At 40.2% G+C, this 23,022-nt stretch overlaps 1 protein-coding gene and 1 long non-coding RNA gene across 9 annotated transcripts in view; one reads left to right on the top strand and one right to left on the bottom strand.

Annotated features, from left to right (window-relative positions):
• DMD (dystrophin) overlaps positions 1-19,116 on the bottom strand; it is a 1,276,803-nt gene extending 1,257,687 nt beyond the window's left edge. For 3 of the 8 annotated variants that reach the window (XM_080377709.1, XM_080377699.1, XM_080377712.1), the window contains exon 1: positions 19,010-19,115. In XM_080377709.1, coding sequence (XP_080233835.1) covers positions 19,010-19,094 — 85 coding nt within the window. In that variant the 5' untranslated portion in view covers positions 19,095-19,115. Of the gene's footprint in view, positions 1-19,009 lie in introns of all 8 variants that reach the window. The other 5 variants (XM_080377707.1, XM_080377700.1, XM_080377713.1 and 2 more) reach the window with 2 other exon arrangements.
• Positions 19,117-19,152: 36 nt separating this feature from the next.
• Positions 19,153-23,022, top strand: part of LOC308059818 — a 48,829-nt gene continuing 44,959 nt past the window's right edge. The window contains exon 1 of the long non-coding RNA XR_013926416.1: positions 19,153-22,026. This is a non-coding gene — a long non-coding RNA (uncharacterized lncRNA). The remainder of the gene's footprint in view (positions 22,027-23,022) is intronic.

The raw sequence follows: 23,022 nt of genomic DNA, 5'->3' as shown, positions 1-23,022 counted from the left end.
ATTCTATAAGACAATGAAGTGTAAGGCTAAAGAACAAATACAGCAAGAACAAGGTTAATCATTCCTGCAGCCCTGCCAAGTCAGTCACAACTGAATGCTTATTTGGCAACATCCAATTAGAATGTTCACTATATTGTGGATTCGCAGTTTAAATTCATTAAAATGAATTATGCGTTAGGTATTATCTATAAATTTCTCCAATAAAAACCCAAACATGAAGAGGTGCTATGAACACATTAAAAGTTAAGTTCTCAGTCCTGGGTTACAGAGCAGAAAAAAAACAGTACTTGAAACATCTCAGAATAATAAAACAGATTTCTGAAGCACAGAAGTTAGAGGAGGAAAAAACTATTTTAAAAGCTCCTTCCCATTATCACGATTTTATTTGACATCAATTCTATTTGTATTTTGCAGAAGGCAACACTACACTCCCACTCATTCCAGAGCAGGGGAGGTAGCAGAGAAAGGAGTCATAAGTAGGTGAGAAATCAAACTTAATAGAAAAAAATAATCACAAGACTAAGAAGGGTAATGTTTTATTAGAAACAGTGTAGTTTAGGCAAGGATTGGGGTTGGAAGGAGAGTAAGCAAGGAGCTTACAACACCCACTGCAGTCTCAGCCATCACAGGGCTGCTGTGCTGAATGACTGCCAAGACTTGCTCTTTGTTTCTCATGACATTTTCTTTCATGTCAACAAGTAGGCCAGTTATACAGTCAGTGGACATAAAATTTCTTTACTGGAGTTGATGCTTTATTTCACCCTCTTTTCAGTTATTTTCTCCACGGCTGAGATTACACTCCAGAGGTACTGTAATAGGTAATTGGGAGGGAGGGTGTACAAAACAGCTCTGACAGGAAGAATTCCATAGGTGAGCCATCACAAGTTTCAGCTGCTAAGCAGTATCGCAATTTACTGCTCCATGCAGGTTTCACTCCTGATTATAACTGATTCAAGGGGAGTAACAGGCTAGAGGGATACAAAGTACTTCCAGAAAGAAAAGCTAACTGCAACACATGGTGACATTTAGAGACCAACACAGTCTCAAAAGCGACAGATACACCCCAGCTGCAATCAGTTTAGAGGGAAATACCAGTTTCATAGAGATTATAGGCCAGCGAGGGCTTTTGCCAAGCTAATTCAAAGTGAACTTGTACAGAGGCTTCGGACACAAACAGCCTTTGGAGCTTTCACAGTTTAATAATTCCCTTTAACAGCATCTTAAACTCTCCTCCTGCTGATCCTAAGTCAGATCCAGTACTGCCCATGCAAAAATCAGAAGCAGAAAGTCATAACCCTGTAACTGTGGCTACGAGAGTCTCATGGATGCATGCAACCACACACTTCAAACCAAAAATACGTAATCTAGCAATCAAATGCAAGTGACAAGGCCATCACTGTCAGCCAGCCTGAGAACAAGTGCTGTCACTCCAGGCATGCAGCAGCGTGGCAACAAGCTACCACGTATCAAAGTGCATCATAGGTAACATTGAAGAAGAGGGGGAGCAAGCAGGGATTTGTGAGGAGAATTTACAGCACAGATGGTAAATCAAAAGGGATCCACCCATTAGTCTCCCATGCGTCAGAGAGGTTGAAGGAAAGGAACATTTGAGAAAGCTAGTTTACAGAAAGGCATACAGGACATGAACCTTGAAAAAGCTGCTGCTTACCAGAATTTATGGCCTAGACAATTTCACTAGGCTGTAAGTTACATTCCTTATGAGATTCAGTTGTGCACATATGTATGCAAGATTGAGTGTCACAATGCAAATATACTCCTGCGTATGTGCACTAACTTGATATGTGCCCCACTGAGTTTGAAGATTTAAAATACTCTACTGCAAAGCTTGAGGTCTGCAGTCCCATGACCTCTTCAGAAAGAGCTTCCAAGCTAGGAACTTACGTATCTATTATCCAATAATTTTATACATTTTCTCATCCTTAGATAAGCACCTTTTGGTCCTCCTGTCATTGTAGGATAGATGCATCTGCTTTGAATAGATATTTAATGAAGGTATTCCTTGTAAGAAACTGTTTATGTTTACGTTGCATTAAATATTTAAACAATTTGATATGCAAAAGCACTTAAAGAAATCTTTTTTCAAGATGAATAGATTTTTCCATATCTTTTCTTAACCTCTTCCAGCAAAAGCTATTAAAATTGAATGGCTCATACTGCTATACTAGATTACATATCTTTAAGGAAACGCAGATAGGTAGATAATGTAGCTGAAAACCACAGATTGTAAAGCATACCCAAGATTAGGGAAAATTATCCTTCCCTATACTAATAATCTTTATGCCAACACCACCTCCAGACAACAGACGCTACATCCAACCATCAATCAAAATCTGAACTGCACTTAATAGACCTGTAGGTCTGAGAGGGCTCCACCTCATCACTGCCAGAAGTTAGACTACATGGGTTTAGTGTACAACTAAGAGGGATTAAGGTGTTGGTACAAAGTGACAAGAATCTGAATAAAGTTCTGATTAAAAGACAACAACAGAAGTTCAACTCTGCTACTCAAGACAGAGTGATTCCCCTTTTCTTACCAATACGGAGTCCTACTGCATTTCAGTCAGTCCTTATGGGTGCAGGAACAGAACTGAACCTGGAGTATTTGGATCTGCCTTTAATAGCTTCCATCAAAGAACAAGCAAGTACAGAAGCTTCAGGTCATCCCTTCCAACAGCTCCCAAAAAGTTTTCTTAGGTTTTGGTGAGGTTTTTGTTTGTTCTTAAAGAAGGAGCTTGACAGGATTTGCTACCTCATTGTAGCACTGACCATTGTTCAGGTCTCATGCTTAGTTTGAATATATTCCAAAGCTGCAATATAGAACGAGTCAAAAGCTCCAGTACTCTGCTCCAGTACTTCCCAACACGTACTCTAAGACTTTAAACACAATCTGACAACAGACCAAGAATCTCAGCTCTTTTGCTTTAAAGGAACAGGCTCAAAAATCTTTACTCACAGCATGCTGACATTTTAGTATTTACTCCACAACTTTCAACAAGAGAATATAACAGTAAACACAAGCTTTAAAAGTCTTATCCTCTCATTAAATGACTTCCAAGCTTAAAGATAAATATAACGTCACTTACTGCAGCAGCATTTATGAAGTATCAGCCCTTTATGATCTCAAAAAGGCCAGCTACTCCAAGAGGCCAACCACAAGCAACCTACATTATTTATTTCTAAAATGAAGAAGCTAAATGGTTTGCCATTTTCCACAGAGTATTTTTAGTCCACAATACTTACATTATCATTTTTTACACCAATAGAAATTTGCTACCAGAAAGTGTATTTGTTTCTTCTGTTAAGAACTGTCTTGTGAAGCAATGGGTATACAATTTTCCATGCTATGTAGTTATTTACATCATTTTCACCTTTAAACTTCTCTCACTTCTAGAGAGGAATTTTTCCAATTCATATAGCTAGTTCTAGGATAATAAAATGTCTTTTCAAGTAGTTGGCCACTTCTGTCATAGGAATTATAGGACTGAGGCTTAGATTATTTTTTTATTGTTCATTGTTTCCATGTTATATGTAGCTATAGTTAGAAAATATAGTTAATGCATTTATCAGTACAGAGAAGACTTCATATTTCATCATTAGAGGCACACAGGAATGACCAAAATTCTGATCTACATCTTTTACCACACAGCCTTCTCCACAAACAATGCATTACTTGAATACTAAACTCTTCAAGGCTACAGTGAGTTGGTAACACCTACCACTAACTGGTTATATAACCATTTAAGTAGGATTAGTATCATAATCTGCTGTGAAGCTTGACAGCAAGACATGGTTCTGCAACTTAAATATTCATTTGCAAAGACTTCTTGAAACCAAGGTGGTTTATGTTCTTTAAGGTTTTGGTTTTGGGTTGTTTGGGGTTTTTTTTTGTTTGTTTTGTTTGTTTTTTTTAATGCAGTTAATTACCACTCCATACTCCCCTGTCGAACACAGGGGCAGTTTAATATGCATTGCTGCAATACCATCTGCACAATTTCTCCCCTTCTTTTCCTGAAGGGACAGATTCAGGACCCTAGAAGTTTGTGTAGTCTCCGTGTGTTGGAACAATCCACGATACTGCAATGCCACAACTTACACATATACTTTGGAAATTTTCAACAGCTTTTTCCAGCTTTTTTAGTCACTGGCATAAAATTCACTTCCATTCTTCTAAGCGTTCACATTGTAGGTCACAGGAGCAACAGATTCCACAACCCTTACTCTACTCCTTCACATAAATTTGTAAAATCATGAATATATTGCCTGACAAACTGGTCCAGAACACTTCTGTATAGTACTATACTGGACAGAGGCTTTTGCAGAACTGCTTGTGTTGTTCTTCCACCAAGATTGCTGCTGTCAGCCCAATCCCCCTTCTCCCCTCAAAAAGGCGTTACCACTACTAACATTTCCTAGAATAGTTTTAAAGGCCACATTCATAAGTCAACATGTCACTGTACCTCTGAAAGCATTACAAAAATTGCACAAGGCTTAAGAATATGGTATTTCCACTGCCAATTCTAAACATTAAATTAAGACAAGTCCCCAGGTGCAGAACTTCATCTATGGATGGAAGGCAAATTAACAGACACTAGTTGATCCTTATTTTCCAGCTCTACTAGGGTGAGATTCTTCCTTCTTCGCAAAAAGGAGGGATTCAATATAACCAAATTATTTCAATGACAGAGCTTCAAAAAGAAAAAACACAAGATGTCACCAGGGCAATGGTTTGCCTTGCTGAAAAAAAATGGACTCATTTCTATGCTACTTTTTCCATGTTTCAGGACATCTTGACTCCTCTGCAGTTTACTTGCCAGCTGGTTATTTATTGTATTGTACTACAAAATGCAATAGATCTGTTAATACATCTCTGATGTTGAGTTGTACTAGTGGGGAAAAAAGTTCACCAAAACCACACTCATACATGTTCCCAAAACACCATCTCAAGTGCTGTTTTTCTTATTTCATAGGAAGGGAGAACAGACCACTGGACTTGCCCAGTGCCCACTAGCAGATGAGAGCCAACCTGGGAAGCAAACTGTAGATCCCCACACTCATCTGCCTGCTGTTGCCACCACACTTTGTCCATGCATATTCTTCTCAGTTCAGAAGCTTACATCCTGAGGAATGCAAGAGGGAAATGCTGCTAGGAAAAGTCAGCATCCAGAAGGAGAATACAGCTAAAAAGCTTTGGAACTTCTCTGGCATGACTCAGTCTCCATTTCAATATAGCACATATCAGGGTTAAACTGCTATATAAGCTTTTTACTAGTCTTGGTTGCTGTACTGACCGGCAGGCAAAACCTAGACAGTGGGAAAAGCACAGAAGTGCACACATCTCCAAGGTACACACCTGGGCTATGGCTTTCAACCTTGTATATTTTTATGCACAGGCACATGTTTTTTTCCTGCAACTCAAGTATGGTCAAATTCAGGAAGCATTTATAATGTCATCTTGTACTCTAATAGGCTAGAGAACTTTTAACCACAGAAAAACTGATTTATGTTAATAGAGAAGTTAGGATTCTATAGCAAAACTGAAATAAACTTCATCAGGAAGGAAAATATGTTCTACGCATTCTGATCAATAAATGTGGTATTGACAGAGGGCAAGTTGCATCTGGCATAAATGCTCCCCCAGTAAACTCCACTGACGCTTCAGTTTAAGGCTGGACAAAGGAGAAAAGACATGCCGAACTGGTACTCTGCTATCTGTGTTACTATTACCTTATAACCATGATTTCATTACAGCTGTATCATTTTTGATAAAAGCATGCGCCAGGAATATACAAGGACATTATGAACCTATGTCTCAGAATTATCTCTGTTAAGAAAAGAAGCATGGTCCAGTTGTTCTATCAGCAAATTGATGCTCTAGAATTCAAAATGTATTAATGGACCTAGGAACACTGGTAAACATGACTGATTAAAGGAAAATAAACTTTATTCTGTACTGGTTTATGTTGTTATTTGGAGGTAGATTCTGGTTTTTAAGTTGTTTTTAGGTATGTCAGTTATGTTTAAACTAGTATATATTTACTCTTCAAAGCACCAAAATCTCATTTCTTATTAAGATACATTCCTATCAAAGGAAGCTATGGATATTAAAAGCCAGAAATCACTGTATTTGATTCCTTCTAGTGAAAAAAAATAATCTTAAACAGAGATGGTGATCAGTAGAGTTGGTAAAAATATATTCATTTCACAGAACACTGGTGTTTGGAATCCTACTACAAGCATCACTGGCCAGACTATGTGTAGGATATACTATGTGCTATGAAAAAGCTCAAAATTAACTCATAAGCATTACTTGAGTACTGGTGCTAGGTTTTGGAAGTGAGTGATCCTATGGCACCACCAGAAATCTTTCCTGAATTGAGATAGAAACTCGGCATTCAAATAATACAAATACAGATGTCATATACAAACCTCTTCGTTATGTAGACTTGAGCTGGTTCATTACTACACATCAAGCATGTTTTCCATGTAAAAAAAAAAAATATCATTTCACACACCTGCATTTTCTACTTATTTCAGTAATAGACTCCGAAGTCCTTGTTCATGCTTGAATAGACTATATTTGAACAACTACATGCATTGAAGAAACAGCTGAATTTAGCTTTCTTAACTTTTTATGAACAGCAATAAGTGGATAGACTTCCCATCAAGACAGGGGGGAAGGAATGGATGAAACCCCATGCATAATTATACCTAGAAAACTCACAGCTCTTGTTGCCTCTTGGTACTTTGTTCATCACTTCATTAGACAAGCTGTATATGCACTGAAGGTAAGCCAGTGCAATTTTAGGTTCACAACAACCCTGTATCACTCCAGTCACACATCTGCATGAGAACTCTGTAAAGTCAGTTCATACACAGGTAAACTCTTATAAAAAAACACGCAGCAGATTTAATTCCAGTGCCAGTTTTCAGATGCAAATGATTTAAATTATTTGGAACTTGATGTTCTGAAAACAAAAATACACTAAGTTACTCTTTACCTTGACAAGTGTTCTGTAAAGCACAGACAGAAGCATTCTAATTTAATAACATGAAAATTTTTATTAAGGAATCTGAAATGAAATTAAGCTTTTTGTTCTTCCCCAGTGAAGATATGTAGATCATATATACCTGAGACACAGGAAAGAACTACATATTCCTTCCCACGCAGTCACTGTGAATCAGTTTAGGTTTTTGCATTCTATACTTTTCTCTTCACAAGTTTTCTACCTATCTAGGTGGAAGAACATGGTATATACTCATTCTAGTAGAATTTAGCTTTAAAATTGTTTGGGTTTTTTTTTTATTTTAATTAGTACAACACTCCAACAACAACACTAGCTGCCACACATCCCTGGTGTTACGTACAAGGAATACATTTGTCTATTTTAAAGTTTCATCTCCCCTTTATTAGTGCTCAGGCAAGGAACCACAACCAGAGTGTTTTCAACTGACAAGCAAGCCTTTCCCTTCTCTACTAGAACCCCACTTACTAAAACACCCAACCACTCACTTCAATCACTCAAGTACTACCACATCCTGTATTTTTTTTTTTTTTTTTTTTTTTACAGTACAATGTAGTTCACAAGGTATTCCATTTCCAGAAGTGCCAACAGCTACCATCATGCTGGTTTTGGCACACTGTCTAGCAACTAGAACCAGCCTGTCAAGTGCCTAGCCTACAGTTGAGGCTACTGGTAGCCACACTATGCAAGAGCAGTCTGTGCTAGAGTTGTACCTTTACCCATCAGTGTTAACTTCAGTGAGTTGCATCAAGTTCTGATCAGGCTCTGGGGTACACAGCAGTGGTACATGCACCCTGGAGACAGATGTGTCTGCTGAACTATCCTCTGAAGTCAGAGGAAAGCCTGCTCGGGAGATGAGGTGCAGAGTGCAAACATGAGGTAAAGTTGGATTTGATTTTTTGGAGGTTTTGTTCATTGTTTTATTATGGGTTTTGTTGGTGGGTTATGGTTGTAGTTTTGGTGTTTTGGGGGTTGTGTTTTGTTTTTTTTTTTTGGGGGGGGGGTGTTTGTTCTTTTACACTTCAAACCTGTAGGCTTTCAGGAATTTTCTGTAGGCCCATATTGTATAGAAGGTTCCCCATCAGTCTGTGTTATGGCATGCATTGGCAAGTACTCTCAAGCTTGGCTGAAGCTGCACTCCCCTTTCCACACCTGCAATTCTTAAGGAGCTTTACTTTTCTTTCTTAAGGAACATTTGCTATTGCAAAAGTACTTCAGATGGAATTAAGAGTCCTTCTTGCCAGCTCTAAGAGGCATGTGTGAAAGAAAGCATGAGTTAAATATCATATCTCTAGTTTGACTGACATCTAGCATCCTAAACAGATAAGGCTATAAAGTATAATATTTTGAAACAAGGAGAATTAGGCTCGTCTTTCATAGGGAAGTTGAGATTTCATAGTGTTTATACAAATTCTTACTTCAAAAACATCCTCTTTCATTACTGTAACTTATGTAATAATTTGCAAAACAGCTTCAGGAATTGAATAGTTTAAAGTGCAGAAGTATTTTTCAAATTACAACAACTACAAGAGATTAAAGATATTGTTAATATCAATTAAGCAGAAACAATAGTTTTAAAAAGCCTAGCCACAAAAATACAGTGCTTTCATAAAACTTAAGCTCTGGAGCTTTTGAATCTGGTCTATAAACTCTTTCTGGCGAGTGCTTATGTTTTGAATATGAATTAGTTGTTTGACTGCAGTAGTCATGTGTCTATGCACTGTACTTTCTCTTTCCCATGACAGATGATTGAAATCCTGACACATCACATCACTAAGAACTTTCCAGCAGAATATTTTACATAAGTCTAAATGAGTCATTCAGGGAATTATTTTTTTAGAGCAAATTTCTAAAGAAGGGAAGAAAAAAAAAAGTCTACTGTAGCCAATTTTTCCTCAAAGTATCCTGAGGGAGTTTATATTAAGGGTTTAGAGAATGCAACTGGCTTCGGTATTCCATTCCCAGTTGCTAATTTGTCTGTAGGAAGTCACATGAGCTTTGAAAGAAATCTTGATGAAAAGGGATCTGTCTCAGCTGCATGAGGTTTAATTGACTTCTCTGCCTTGCAAGAAGAATGCTTTAGTATTATCTGTGCCTCTGTTTAACCATCAGCAAATGGAAATCATCATGATTAATTAATTTTCTACCCTACCACACAAATCAATCTCACACTCCTTTCTGTTTAGCAGGACACCTGGTAGAAACCCCTAAGACCACAATTCTAGATAAGATCATAAGGGATAGCTCAGCAGGAAGGGAGAAGACTGCAGAACAGGCCATCCTGTTTACTCATTAGAGTCAAACAAATAAGTCTCATTTTTTCCAAGGGGCTAAGGGAAGTTTAGCAACTTCTAACTGTAGGACAATATATCAAGTTAGTACTCAGCGTTTCCTTTAATTATCTCTAATCAACCAGATTCTCTGATTGCTTTCAGAGTCTGGAAGTGCAGGAGCCTGCCTCAACAGAAGCAGCCTCAGGTTACTCCCACATCACATACCCCTGATTAAGCCAGTATGCAGATGCTGAGCAAGCAGCAAGTTCTAGGGCAGTATTACCAAGACTCAGCCTGCAGCCCTTCTCTGAATTACTGGCAATCATTACAACTATGAAAAGCCAACATAGAACCCAGCAGTCACCCTAGAGAATGGAGCATCTTCCAACACTATACTGGCATTATCGCTGCTGCCAGCCACCAGCATCACAAAGAGGAGAGAAATATGTATGACTGCATTAACATAAATTTAGCAAGTCCAAGATGGATTGAGAAGCAGACCAGAAGGTTTCTTCACACTGTAAAAGTGTTCTTCACCCATCTGTTGGGTGTCGGAACCTATGGGGAAAGAATCCCAACCAAGCAGCAAGTCCTCTGTCGATACACAGGTTTTTTGCAGTACACTGACATTTCAGTGAAGTTGGAGACCAGCAGTAACCACTGAGACTGAGCTGCAAGATTATGAAGTTATCATTGTTTAAATCCATGCAACTTGATTTCCACAAGAACCAGAAAACCTACTGAGGCAGCAGCTAGCATCTGGCTGAAGAATTTAGTATTTTGCAAGCGCACATTGTCAATCCTTAGTTATTTCCCTCTGGTGTTCAACAAAACATTACACTTGAGATAAAAGGGGAAAGATCACACAAAGCCTGATTGAATCATTGTGGGTGGAAAAACCAACATAGAAACAAAAGTGTTATATACAAGATTGTTTTCCCAATTGCTAGTTTTTTTCAGGAACATATATGCTTACTGTGATGCTAGATAATCTAAAAAGAGGACGACCCACAAATTGTAAGGCACACTGGGGACTAAAGAAATAGGTTTAGGTTGTAGTTGTAACAGATTTATGCTTTGCACTTTAAAAGCAGTCTGCAAGACTGAAGACTGTTCATGAAAAGAGTTTGCAGCAGATGTGGGACACCAAGAACAAAAATACTACCGATTGTAACTTATTAGACAATCTTTATTATGCTAGCCTACTTCTACTGATCTTATGGCATAAAGTTGAAATGTTATATTAACCTATTTGTAAGCAGCTTGATAAATTCCAAACATCAAGACAACAACTTTGCCTTGGCGTTAGAGAAAATTAAAAGGGCAGACTCCATCATCTAGCAAAAAATTAACATCAAAGTCATGAAATCATAGCTAAATAACAGTTTCGTTTCAATAACTGCTTGTTAATATATCACCTCAAGATAAAAGTCAGGTATTTCCTGAAATACATCTTGCCTTTTGAGTAAATAAGAAACCACGCTAGACCTTCTTTGCAGCAAGCTTATTTGGGACCACAGCTCATCCAGAACTTTTTATTCTTAAATATTAATATTAAATATTCTTTACAGCTTATCCTACCCTCTATTTTCTTAAACTTAGGTAGAACACTAGGTTTAGGGAAAGACTGATTTACATTGCTTTTTTTCCTTGTACAAAAAGGTGGAAATCAAAACTCCAAGGCAGGACAAACATCCTAAATAATTTGATAAGATAAGGACCATGTACACTGACTGAACAAGAGTTAAAAAGAGCTTTCAAGATACAAACAAAATACAAGCTTGCTTTAGGTAGTGTATATTTCTTTACAACTCAATCTTCCAGGCAAGAAAATAAGTCAGTTAACCACTGTGTTATCTGTCTAATAAACATATTGATATTTAAAAGTGATTATCTGAACTACAGCTTCAACATCCAAGCCAAAGTGCAGCCCAGCAACCACTTCCAAGACTTTATGTAGATAATAGTTTATGGTATCTGACTGCATGTTGCAGGATAATTCAATCCCATCACGCTCCTTGTATCAGTCATATAGGATAAGGACAGCATAAAACTAACCTTGAAATTTGGTACAAAACTTTTGCTACATAACACAAAACAGCACACTGCCCATCAAGCTCCAGAAACAAGAGGTGGGATTTTAACACCAAGACATAGATTCAACAATGGATGGAGCACCACACATCTAGACATTGGTGCATGGTAGGAGATAGGTGAGCTTACACAAGGAAGACATTCATACTTCTAAGTTACTTAACATCAGTATGTTTTGGGTTTGTTTTTTTTTCCCCACTGCCAATGACCACAGACTTGAATAAAGTAGTGGTTTGTTTGTGATGATTCCTACTCAAAAAAAAACAGGAAACAGCAATATTGAACTGAATTGTCCCGATTTGGGATTCAAATTGCAGGAAACCTCTTTAAAAGGTAATGGATTTATTTTCATTAGTGTCCAGGTCTCAGTTATTCACAAGATTGGGTACTTATCCAATACTTTAAATTACTAGTGTGGATAAGTACCCAAATGATAGAATCAGCTGTAGTACACAAAGAAGGATCCACATACCTGCAGTTAACTAGCTAAAATGCTAGTTGTTTACAGATGTTGCAGTTATAAAGCTAGTTTAGAAATCTATAGCATATTTTTAGATTTACATTTGAATTATCAGGACTTCTTAGCATATGAGAATAGTCGTCAAGGCACCAGTATACAGAAGGCAGACAAAAAAACCCCACAGGTATTTAGAGAGGGAGATATTAAATTTAATATCTTAACTAAACTGCTGTTTAAATGACCTTTTACCACTGAAATATATTTGCTCAAAACTGAGCATTTTTTTATTACTGCTTCACCAGAGTTAAGTTTGAGACATTTTGGTAATGCTTTTAGGAGCGATTTCCCTTCTCTCCAGTTCCATTTGGACTGAAGCAACCAAGTACTAACAGAAGCTGCAAGTGATCAGCACATCTGAACATACCAGACCCCATACTTTTTAAATACATAAATAGGGGGAAAAAATCCACTGAACTACCCAAAAGTCAATTTTTTCAGTCTACAGAGTAAGGCAGCCAGTATACCAAAATGAGGAGATAAGGTGCATGGTTAGAATTTCCTTCTGATAAAAAAAACCCAAAGCTTATAAAGTATAACAGAAGTGATGCAAATCCATCAAAATAAAACAAACCAAGATGGAAACTTAATTCCATCAAGAGAAGAATAATCTAATTTTATTTGTAAAAACCCAGAAAATTGCTTTGAATACAATAGTTTAAGCAGAGGATGAAGTCCTGAACTCCGCAACATTATTTATTTCAGTGATTAAATTCTTTTACAGATCTAACCCATGTACTAAAAAGTTACCTTCTACAGAAAGATACCTTTATAGGCTGTGATTGCAAACATTACCAGAAACTTCTAGTTCCACCAAATCCCAACATTAGGCTAAAATGAACTGTTAATTCTGCTCATTATGTCCAGCAAATCCATGATCTGAAGTGGGATGAACAAGACAAGGAGGACACCACTACTGTATTACTAGCTGCTTTTGTCCTAAAACTGCTTTGCATGCTACAAGTGTCCCACAAAACTTTGGCTGAACAGGTGAACAGGCAAGGCCAGGAATTAGTCTGAACAGTGTATATCCACATTTTAATTACGTTTCACTCAGATTTATCAGCAGTTTTCTTTTTCTTTAAAGAACATGAAACTATACCCCATCCAAAGCCAATTTTTAATATAAAAATATTTATGTATAAGTGAAAAGAAGGTGTTTAACACATGCAGGAGCTTTATACAGACCGTGTACTTTCCCCTCATATAGCAGGTTGGCTCAGCCCCTAAAATTGTTCTGAACAAGATCCACAGTTCTTCCCACACACTGCACTTTAGGAATAAAGTCTCCCTTCACTGCAAGGAACCAGTTGTGATTCATCAGAGCCAAGTCTCCACCTTCAGCAGCCATGAAGGTATTTATTTTATTTTTGAAGGGCATCCAGCTCTTTGCAGCTGGGGTAGCAATGCCACACCAACATGCCACTAAAGCTCAGACAGATTCAGCAGAGATATCACTTACCTTCTTACCTAGAAGTGCTCCATGAATTCCATTTCAACACTGACAGCCAGCAGTGCAGGAGCGGTCTGCAAACTAGGACCATGCGTGGCAATCAGTTAGCTGAGGGGAATGTGCTCGAGCTTGTCTAGACAACAATTAACATGATGAGGCATGTTTGCAGAGCACAGGGGAGTGCGAGACGGATGGCGCCAAGGAAAGGTAACACCTTGCGGTTAATTGCTGGCAGTTAACCACCAATCGGGGATTGCCTAGTATGTAATGCTTAGCTTCAAGAACCAATCCGTTTAAAACGCGCAGCTTCTGAAAGTGTATAAAAACTCGTGCTTCTGTACAATAAATTGACATTTGCTTGCATCAAGCTGCGTCCCGTCTCTTCATTCGCCGCACAGCAGCACACATGTCTGGGCACTGTGAACACTCTGTCCCAGCCCCCGGCACGCTCACGTCACAGTACTCAACACAGCAGAGCTGCACTGGCAGCCAAGGTTCCCCCTGATCAGCAAGCTACTATGCCTCAGATACAGCATATACACTTTGTTATGCAGCACCATTTATCAGTTCATTTATTTCCCCACCAGACATACACCAAGTGAATGCTAACATTCACCATGCACCGTTGCGTGGAGGGAGTGTGGAATGTGCTTCAGCCAAAGAAACAGAGCACATCCTGTGCTGTTCCATCCACGATGATGAACCCAGGGAACTCTGATAGGTCTCCAGATGCTTGAGGAAGAACAGAAGAAACACTCACTCAAGTTATTCAGTCTAGGACACATAGCAATAGCTCTAGTCTCCTAGAGTCTCCACACCACTGAAGCTGGAGAAGCAAGGAGGAAAAAGAAGCAAGAACCACCACTATAGGCCTATTTAACCATCTGTATCACCACTATACATTGTATCTATACTTTTTAATGACATTCAAGTACAAAAGGAACCCAAGTGTCCTTCAAGATATTATTTTATATTTTTAATAAAGTATATATACTTAACACTGCTTAAAGCCAACTCATAACAAATGTTATGGTGTACATGAAGACCAGAACAGTTGTCTTCTACATTTCCTTCTGCTAAGTTGCATGACTTGAGGTTTTGACTAGAAAGGATCAAGTCCTTGCTCAAACTCCAAACCATGCCAAATCATTCTTCTAAGCCAAGTCACCATGTCATAACAGCAGCTTGCTGCAGATCTGCATAATTATGTGCAAAGAACAAATGAGGTCTTAAGCCCTTTTTCTAAAAGCTGTGTATGAACAGAAAAAAATAGAGGGCTTTTTGTTGCTAATTGTGACTATGGTTACTAAGCTCTGCAACAGTAATAATAAAATCTAAGTCTTCATTACATTGATGATAAAGTATTTATGGCATGCAGAATTTTTTTTTATTGCAGAAAACTGCTCTCTGCTTCAAGTTGTATTTACACTGGGTTTCTAAAACAATTCTTTTAATGTAGCAAGTATCCAGATGCATTTAAGACTTGATAATGGTATTTTACTGTATGGCCAGGAAAGAAATTCTGGGCAATGGAAACCACACATTCTTCAGAGAAATTAAATCATGAAGATGGATCTTGCAGAGCTTAATAAAACCTGTTTCCCCAAGTATGGTCTCTGTGTGTTCAACAAGTACAGTACATTAAAGACCCACACTTACCAAGCCATTATTAGACATGACAGTCTGTAAGTGACTGCAACTTGTAACATGTTCACATTTGCAGTTGTTTTACACTGTCTTTTTGCTAATACTAGCTTGACAGCTGTCTGGATCACTCATAGTCCACTAATCTTGAGACCCAGATGGATTCTGCTTTAGCACTGATATTTTAAGAATTGCCAGCACCCACACACAGGACAAAGGGAAGACATCCAGCCTACATCTCCCCCCAGCAAGGATCAGGGTGATTCATCAGGTCAGGGGAAGGCTCAATTCAGATGTCAAGCATTAACTGAAGAGCCAGGTAGAAAATGCCCATCTATTAAGATAATTTTCACAAACGAATATCATTATGGCCAGACCATGAGACAGATTACTGGACTGATCATTTATGACAAAGTCTGAAATATTGAGTCCAGTAACTTGCATGTAGATCAAGCTCAACTTAAGAAGTACTAAGTGCTGGATCAAGCACCTCTAGAGATGGATGATCTACCCCCAGAGGTTAACAATCTTCCCTGTCCAAGATACCTTATGATTTAACTTTAATTTGCTAGCTTTCATTTCTGCTTTCTTGTTCTGCTTTCCCCGGTAGGCCTTCAGCATCCAGTCACTTCAGTAACTTCCCCAAAAAAACGGGTTAAAAAATTACTGGCAGAGCTTCATTGATACTCACCTTGATCTCAGTTTTTGAGGATTTTTTTTTTTTAAAACACTTATCATACTAGAATCAGTCATGTCATCCACTAATCAAAAATAACTTTCCTATACCTATTTCCCCATGTCATCACATTACAGAGCACATCCTGAACAAAGCCCCTGCAGTGACCACCAAATTCTTCCGTGCAATACCTCTCTCCAGCAGCACAGCTTACATTCCTCACTCATAAGCTCTGCATTTGCGTGAATCTTCTTCAAACACCCAGGCAATCCAAGCCATTCCATGTGAGTGGAAGTGAAAAATGAGTTAAGTGTTGGAGCTAGTAATGATCTCTATGGAGATGCAACAGGAAAAACCCAATTCCATTACAATTCCCCAATAGCAACTTTTGCAATACAACTATTTTGTGTGTTTAAAACACTTTACTGCTAGTACTGATTTTGTGTGTTGTAATATACTGCAAGAAATCCCTTTATCAAGAAAATTTGTTAAAGTATTTGACAGAGCCTGCTTTCCCTTAAATTGTGCTAACAAGCTTTAATTTGAAGCTTTTATTTTGTCTTTGCACGAAGTGAATCCTCATAACTTTTTCCAATTACATTACCTAGAACTGACAGCAGGATGCCGAGATTAATGCAACCTGCATCATCCCATTTACCTTATTAAAATATTGGTGCTTTGAGCTTTTGAATAAGACCTCCAAAAATAGCAGTGCTGAATATTTTAATATGTCAAGTCCATCAACATATTCTACCCTATCTTTTCTCTGGTTTCATGAAAAGGCAAAACCTGGACCTACCAGAGGTCAGGTTTTGTATCCAGGATGGCAAAAATGTCCTCCACACCATGCCAGAAAGCAATAGACCCCTGAAACATTAGATTAATATAAACAGAGTGAAAAACAAGTGGGATACAAACTCTTTTAGAGCTCCTTCAGTATCTGATGACCTAAATCTCGAAGGACTTACTGCACTAGCTTCATTTTCAGCCATGAAGACCTTCCCTACTGAATCACAAAGTCTTTTCTCAGGAGGTACTTCACAGGCCTGCAGAGGAGTTTACCTTCCTTACCTTTACTACATGGTCAAGGAGGCTGTACCAGCATTGCACTCCCAGGAAGTGCTCCTAAAACTTCCAATTGAAAATTGTTCAAGGTAAATGCATTTCCAAACAAACTGAGCACCCCAGCTCCAGAAATGCCTTACCTTGCCAAGAGGTTACTGAAAACCCCAAACCAAAATGAACCTATCCTCAGGCTTGCACGTATCTCACCAAGTTCTTTTCAGCCTACTTTTGCCAAGAGCTCTGTTAATTTGTTATATATTATTTCTCCCCAAACCCTAGTCAGATTTTAAGCAATGTATTTTGAAGTTAAATGATAACAATGAAAGATAAGCCAGAGTAAGAAATCATTGTAGGGTATATTGCTAAATATATATATACGCACCTGTGATGAATATTGCTATGGAAATTTAATTTTCTCATCTCTCCAGGCTTACATCTGGGGCAATTCTATGATCCTGAAACTGATCCTGTTTCTTGTTCATTAAAGAATAGACCAGGGAATTGTGTACAATTAAGCAGCATAAATGTTTGCTCCATATCTACTGCCAACATCAAAATTCTGATATTACTTTATAGCAGGAAGCTGGAAAAGCATTTTAGAGCCATTTGAGATCTTATACTTCTTATTACCATATACCTAACGTACTGCCACAAAAGTTGATTTGGAAACAGACTTCCCAATGAAACAGACAATATAAGGGATAATTAGGAAACACATAGGTAACATTTCCTGTCTAGCTTTTCAGAGAGTATCTGATGTCAATTATGAACTTTTAAAGTGGAAGAATCAAATTGAAAGTAATTACTAGCTATAGGAAAAAATAATAACAGGAAGAAAGCCCTCTCAGCTCAGAGTCATAAGCACCCAATAGTAAAGTTACTAACTGCAACTTTACTTTCTGGAAATCACATGGACCTGAAGATACTATTTTTGTCAGCCTCCAAGTTTTCTCATTGCCGACCAGCAACAACCCAAATACACCATTACACATTAACAGAGCAACACTTAAAATGAAGGGGGCTTTTCTTTGTGCTGTACTTATCCTGCATTTTACACACACCCCAACTCTAAGCAAGCTAAGTATGGAACAGGGAACATGTGCTGCTCTAAGAGGTAACACAACCAGTCTAACCAGGAATGGCTGAAGAGGCTGCTCACCAGTCACTCTTCTTTCACATTCTCCTCATGCTGCAGAAGCTCAGATAAAACGCATAACATGGAAATCAAAAGCAGGTCTTGGGGGGAAAAAAAATCCAGACAGCCACCCAACCCTACCACTTCCTACTCCCACCAGGGCAATCAATACCCATCCTTTTAAGTGCCAGGCTGAAAGAGAAGCAACTTGTATGAGAAATGCAGTAGGCTGGGAACATTAGAAGAAACACCTTGGTACAAGAGCAAAAAGATCTTCAGGAATTGCACCACTGCGTCTTCAGTGGGAAAGCACCAAATGCTGTTGTGCAAAAGTGCCTCTGTACTACCAGAGTACAAACAGCATTCACAACATCAGTCACAGAAAATTTAAGTTCTGCAAACTATCACCCAAACACTTTCAAAGTTAAGCTTCCCATAGCAGCTCTAACTATTCCATAACACATGGCAAGCAGTTTGGTGCTGTTTCTTAAAACAAGGCACACACAGATACTTTTTAAAAGTCACTTCTCTGCGTAAGGACACAGTTATTTTAAGGCTTGTTTACTGGGCAAGTAACTACAGCTTCAAGAAGAGTTAATTTATTTTGTAACTCTACATGCACTTGTGCTGCAAATGAGTAAATGCTGAATGGTCTATAAATACCTTTACTACCACAGATTTGGTTTCTTTCCAGGACTAAGCGAAGAGAGCCCAGGCACCTGAAACTTTATCTCTATCCCCTTGGAGAGCGCTACAGCTGCTTCCATTTACAGCTTCACCGACCTGCCCCGCCAGCACCAGTGGCACGGCCACCCTGCCCGTTCACCGCAGCCCAAGGAAAGGGACACCCGGGGGGGGGGGGGGGCGGCAAGACTCGTGTGTTGGGAGAGGGACACAGGCGCGGCTCCTGTCACGCCGAGATGCGCGATTCGCCCGGCGAGCCGGCGGGCAGACCCCTCCCGTGCTACACAGCGCAAGGAAAAGTTGAGCTAACAAAAATTTATTCTAAAAAGCCCTGAGAAAAGCTAACCGCCGCACCCCCGCCCTGCTCCGAGCTGCCCCGGCGCTCAGCCCGCCCCCCGCCACGCTGCCCCCCGCCCGGCGCCTACCCGAGCGGCTGCGGATGATATCGCGGAACTCATCGGCGGCGGCTTCGTCCCCGGCGGCGGGGCCGGGGCGTCCCGCCTCAGCCATGCCCGCGGAGCGCGGCCAGAGGGAGCCAGGGACAGAGCGGGACAGGTACGGTATGGCGCCGCCCGCCCTGAAATAGCGCCGGGGCGGCGGCTCCGGCCCCCCACCCCCACCCCCCGCCCCCGCCCCGCGCGCGGTCGATGAGGAGCAATTAGCGAACAAATGGCCCCACGCGGGGCAGGGGCGACTGAGCAGCCCCCGCCGCACCGGCCGCGCGGCAGCGGGGGGGGCCGGGCGGGGACTGAGGCACCGCGTCGCTGTGGGGCGGCGGCGGGGGGTTTCAACATGGGGGGGACACCCATACAGCTGCACGGCGCTGCGCCCCCCGCTCCGGCGGCGCTGGCTCCCGCCGAGGCGAGCGCGCACCCCGGGGAGCCTGGCACGGGGGTGCCGGCCCCGCAGCCCGCGTCCCTCCGCGGGAGCTCCCCGCGCCCCGCTGCCCTGCCACGCTCGGGCTGCAACCGTGCCGTGCCCGCCGGCGGCGGGGCTGGCGATCCGGTCCCGGGGAATAAACGAAAAACGCGGCGGTTTGTCTGCTTGCCCCTCCTTAAGGGAGGAATTACAAAATTCATCCTTGGAGGGGCTGAAGTCCTGCGCACCTGATCCAGTGGCACTGCTCAGAAGCCACCAGAGTGCCAGCCCCCTTGCTACCAGCAGGGCTTCTTTAATCCGTCTCGAGGAAAAGAGGACACAGAAAACTTTTCCCCTTGTGTTTGATACGGAAAAAGGACGGATTAGTCCGCTGTCATCCCAGTCTAGGGACAAAACGCTTCCAGCTGGCGTTGCTTCCTTGCACTCTCCCATGAAATGCCAGTTTGGCCAGCTGCCGGCAGCCCACCGGCGTGCCCTTCCCTTAGGTGTTCTCTCCGCGCTCACGTTCAGAACTTGTCTCGCGCTGGGTTCCGTTAACCTCACCAGCCCCACAAGCCGGCTGCATCACCGCAGGGGGAAGGAGCCAGGCACCGGGAGTTCGTGTGCTGGGATGCATGTAAACACCCGCTCTCCTTATGACAGAAATCCAAGTGCTTGAAAACTGTGCCTTAAAATACAGACACTGAGAAGGCAGATAATCACTTATTTTTATTTGTTACTTGTTACTTTATAGGACAACAATGTGGTGTATTTAACACACATTTAGCCTGCTTCTCAGCTTTAGCACCAGTTCATAGATGATTCATAAAGAGATACAGAGGGATAGGAAATTAAGGATAAGCTGTAGAAAGGATGTATGCTTTCACTTGTACTTTGAGTAAATAAAGGATTTGAATATCTTCACATATGCCTGAGTATATAAGAAGAAACATACTTGTCTGAAGATAACACAGTTTATTAGAATAAACCAGAACAAAACTAGGTAAGAATACCAGGTCAGAGACAATGAACAGTTAGAGGCAGACTTTTTAGAGGCAGCAAGGCACATCGTGGTAGCCAGATCCTCAGAAAAAAGCTTTGTCCCCATGTGAAATAGCAGGGTACACCCTCCACACAGGTGTGGTTGCATGGCTGGGTTCTACCCTCTTGCTGTTCATAAAGAGTCTTACGAGATGAAGTAGGTGGGAAATTTTGCACAGCCTGGTATTTCCAAAAGTATTTTTCAGCTATGTTTGTGATCATCGGCATTTATTACTCCACAAAGTGAGTGGGAGAAGAATGAAGTATTGCCAGCCTTAAATAATTTAAAAAAAAAAAAAAAAAAAAAAAAAGAAATAAATTACTCAGAAAAGGCATGAAATTGTCCTCAGATTATTCAAGGGAGAAATATCATATTTCTTTGTCCGTATTCCCATTTTCAATTCCCTCTGGTTACCCTTGGTGTGTGCCAACTCTCACAAACTTCCAGTGATGCAATTTTGGCTTGCACCACATGGGTTCTTGCTATAAAACCTGACTGAGATCAGATTGCAGGCTGGGTTACAGCACTACAGCTAGCGAGGAGAGTCTGTAGTTTTCCTCTAATATCATCCTTCTGTTTAATACCCTGTTACTGCCCACCACCAAGTTTTTCCCAAGCTATCAACTAGGTTCTCCCAGTCCCGCAGCAATCCAGACATTTGGTAATTTGTCTGTTGTCTCCCTATGTCTTGTTTTTTTGATCTCTTCCTTTTTTGTATTCTGGTGCTTTAGGGAGGATGGCAGTTTGCACACACCGCCTTCTCCTCCATGATACACGTAGCATTGCAGAATCTAAAATGGGATTCATGCACTCCTCAGCAGCTGATCCGGAGCCTCCCATACGTTGTCTGTTCTGTCTTTAAAACCCACGTGGGGAGATGATATAGCTGCTTCCCTCTTCTTATTCCAGTTTATCTTCTGTCTGTTCCCCAGGGTGAAATGGGGGAAAAATAACTTTGCCTCTTTATGACCAAGTTGTGATCACTCTCCTTCCATAAAAAAAACATAGAAGGAAGCCAATCAGAACAGAGATGAAAATTTCAAGACTGACACTTCTGTCACTCCAGACTGCCTGTATCAGTAGCCAAAATCTCATTGCTGTAGTTTGACGACAGTAAGAGCAGTATCTTAACTAAACGCTGAATCTGTTCTACTTTGTTTTACAGACCCAGCAAGACTGGAATGCAGAACTTCAGTGCCAGAAGTCTTAACAGATTTGGTTTATTTCATGAGCAGGCATAGTCCCTTAGTGTGCAATAACTGAGGTTTTGGGGCTAAGTAAGAAATCTGCATCCTAGTTCTGCAAACACTGGCTGGCACACCCATATATGTGTTTGCAGCGCTGCTGTTAGTTCAGGTCTGAGAGTCTCCAGTAAGAATTCCCATCTTTCTGCAGTGTTTTACATGGGGTTTGTTACCATTCTGCTTATGAGTCTTGTTTCCCCACAAACAGAATTCTGGTCTGAGACAGAGCAGGTCTCCAGGAAGCTAATCTAATCAGAAAGCTTTCTTAAGTATTTAAACTTCTGAAGTCCAAATCAAGGTAAGACACTAGAGCAACATATATTACATTCTTTCAATGAAGTTATTTCATAATGTTAATAACAAGGAAAAAGAGGGTTTGTATACTTCTTTCACAGAACAATTATTCTAATCAAAAGAAGTTTTTCTACTAAGGCCCCTAAATATCACAGTAAATATCACATCACAACAGCCAAATAGTGAAGAAACTGCTTGGAGACACTTCGTCTAGTCATATGCATTCATAATTCTTCTCACTGATTAGAACAACAGTACATGTGTCTTTTAGGCTTAGATGCAGAGCAGGGCTCTTAGAAGATCACAACAAGAAGTTGATGTCTATAGCACTGCAGAACCTACATTCAACATACTCTGTAAATGATGAAAAATTTCACATCTCTGAACCTTAATTGAAACTATGGTTTCCAAAACTTAGGAACATACCGGGTGTTTAAGAAAAAAAGTAATCTGCTGGATTCAATACCCAATATTCAACATGTCAGTTTGAAAATCTTCCTCTTTGGGCATACATATATGTACACACATACAAACATTTAAGTACATGCACATGCACGTATGTACTTACATGTATGTATGTACATATATGTAAGTGCATGCACGTGTGTGTACGTATATGTGGCATGTATTTTGTTGCTTAAGGATGAAGAGAATAAGTTCAGGATTGATGATACTAAGTGCTAACTGGCAACTCTTGCTACTCCATTCTTCTTCCACAAAGCAAGTTTCACTTTCCACCCATGGAAAACATATTCTGTGTTTCTAATCCATGCTGTTATAACTATTTGATTAGTTGTTTGTCAAAAGCTGGGGCTGATTAATTCAAATACTAGGGAGGTCTTTAGTTAGATGTTAAGTTTTAGGATAAACAATATATTTTAATGCCATATTTGAAGATTATTAAACATCCATTTCGCAAACTATTGGCTTAATAATAGACTTAGACTAAAATATGCTCAGAATCTGCGGTTAGCAGTTCTGGGTTACACATTATCTATCC

Source organism: Falco punctatus (assembly GCF_963210335.1).
Source record: "Falco punctatus genome assembly, chromosome: 2".
NCBI classification, from domain to species: domain Eukaryota; kingdom Metazoa; phylum Chordata; class Aves; order Falconiformes; family Falconidae; genus Falco; species Falco punctatus.
This window is presented reverse-complemented; position numbering and strand designations above follow the sequence as displayed.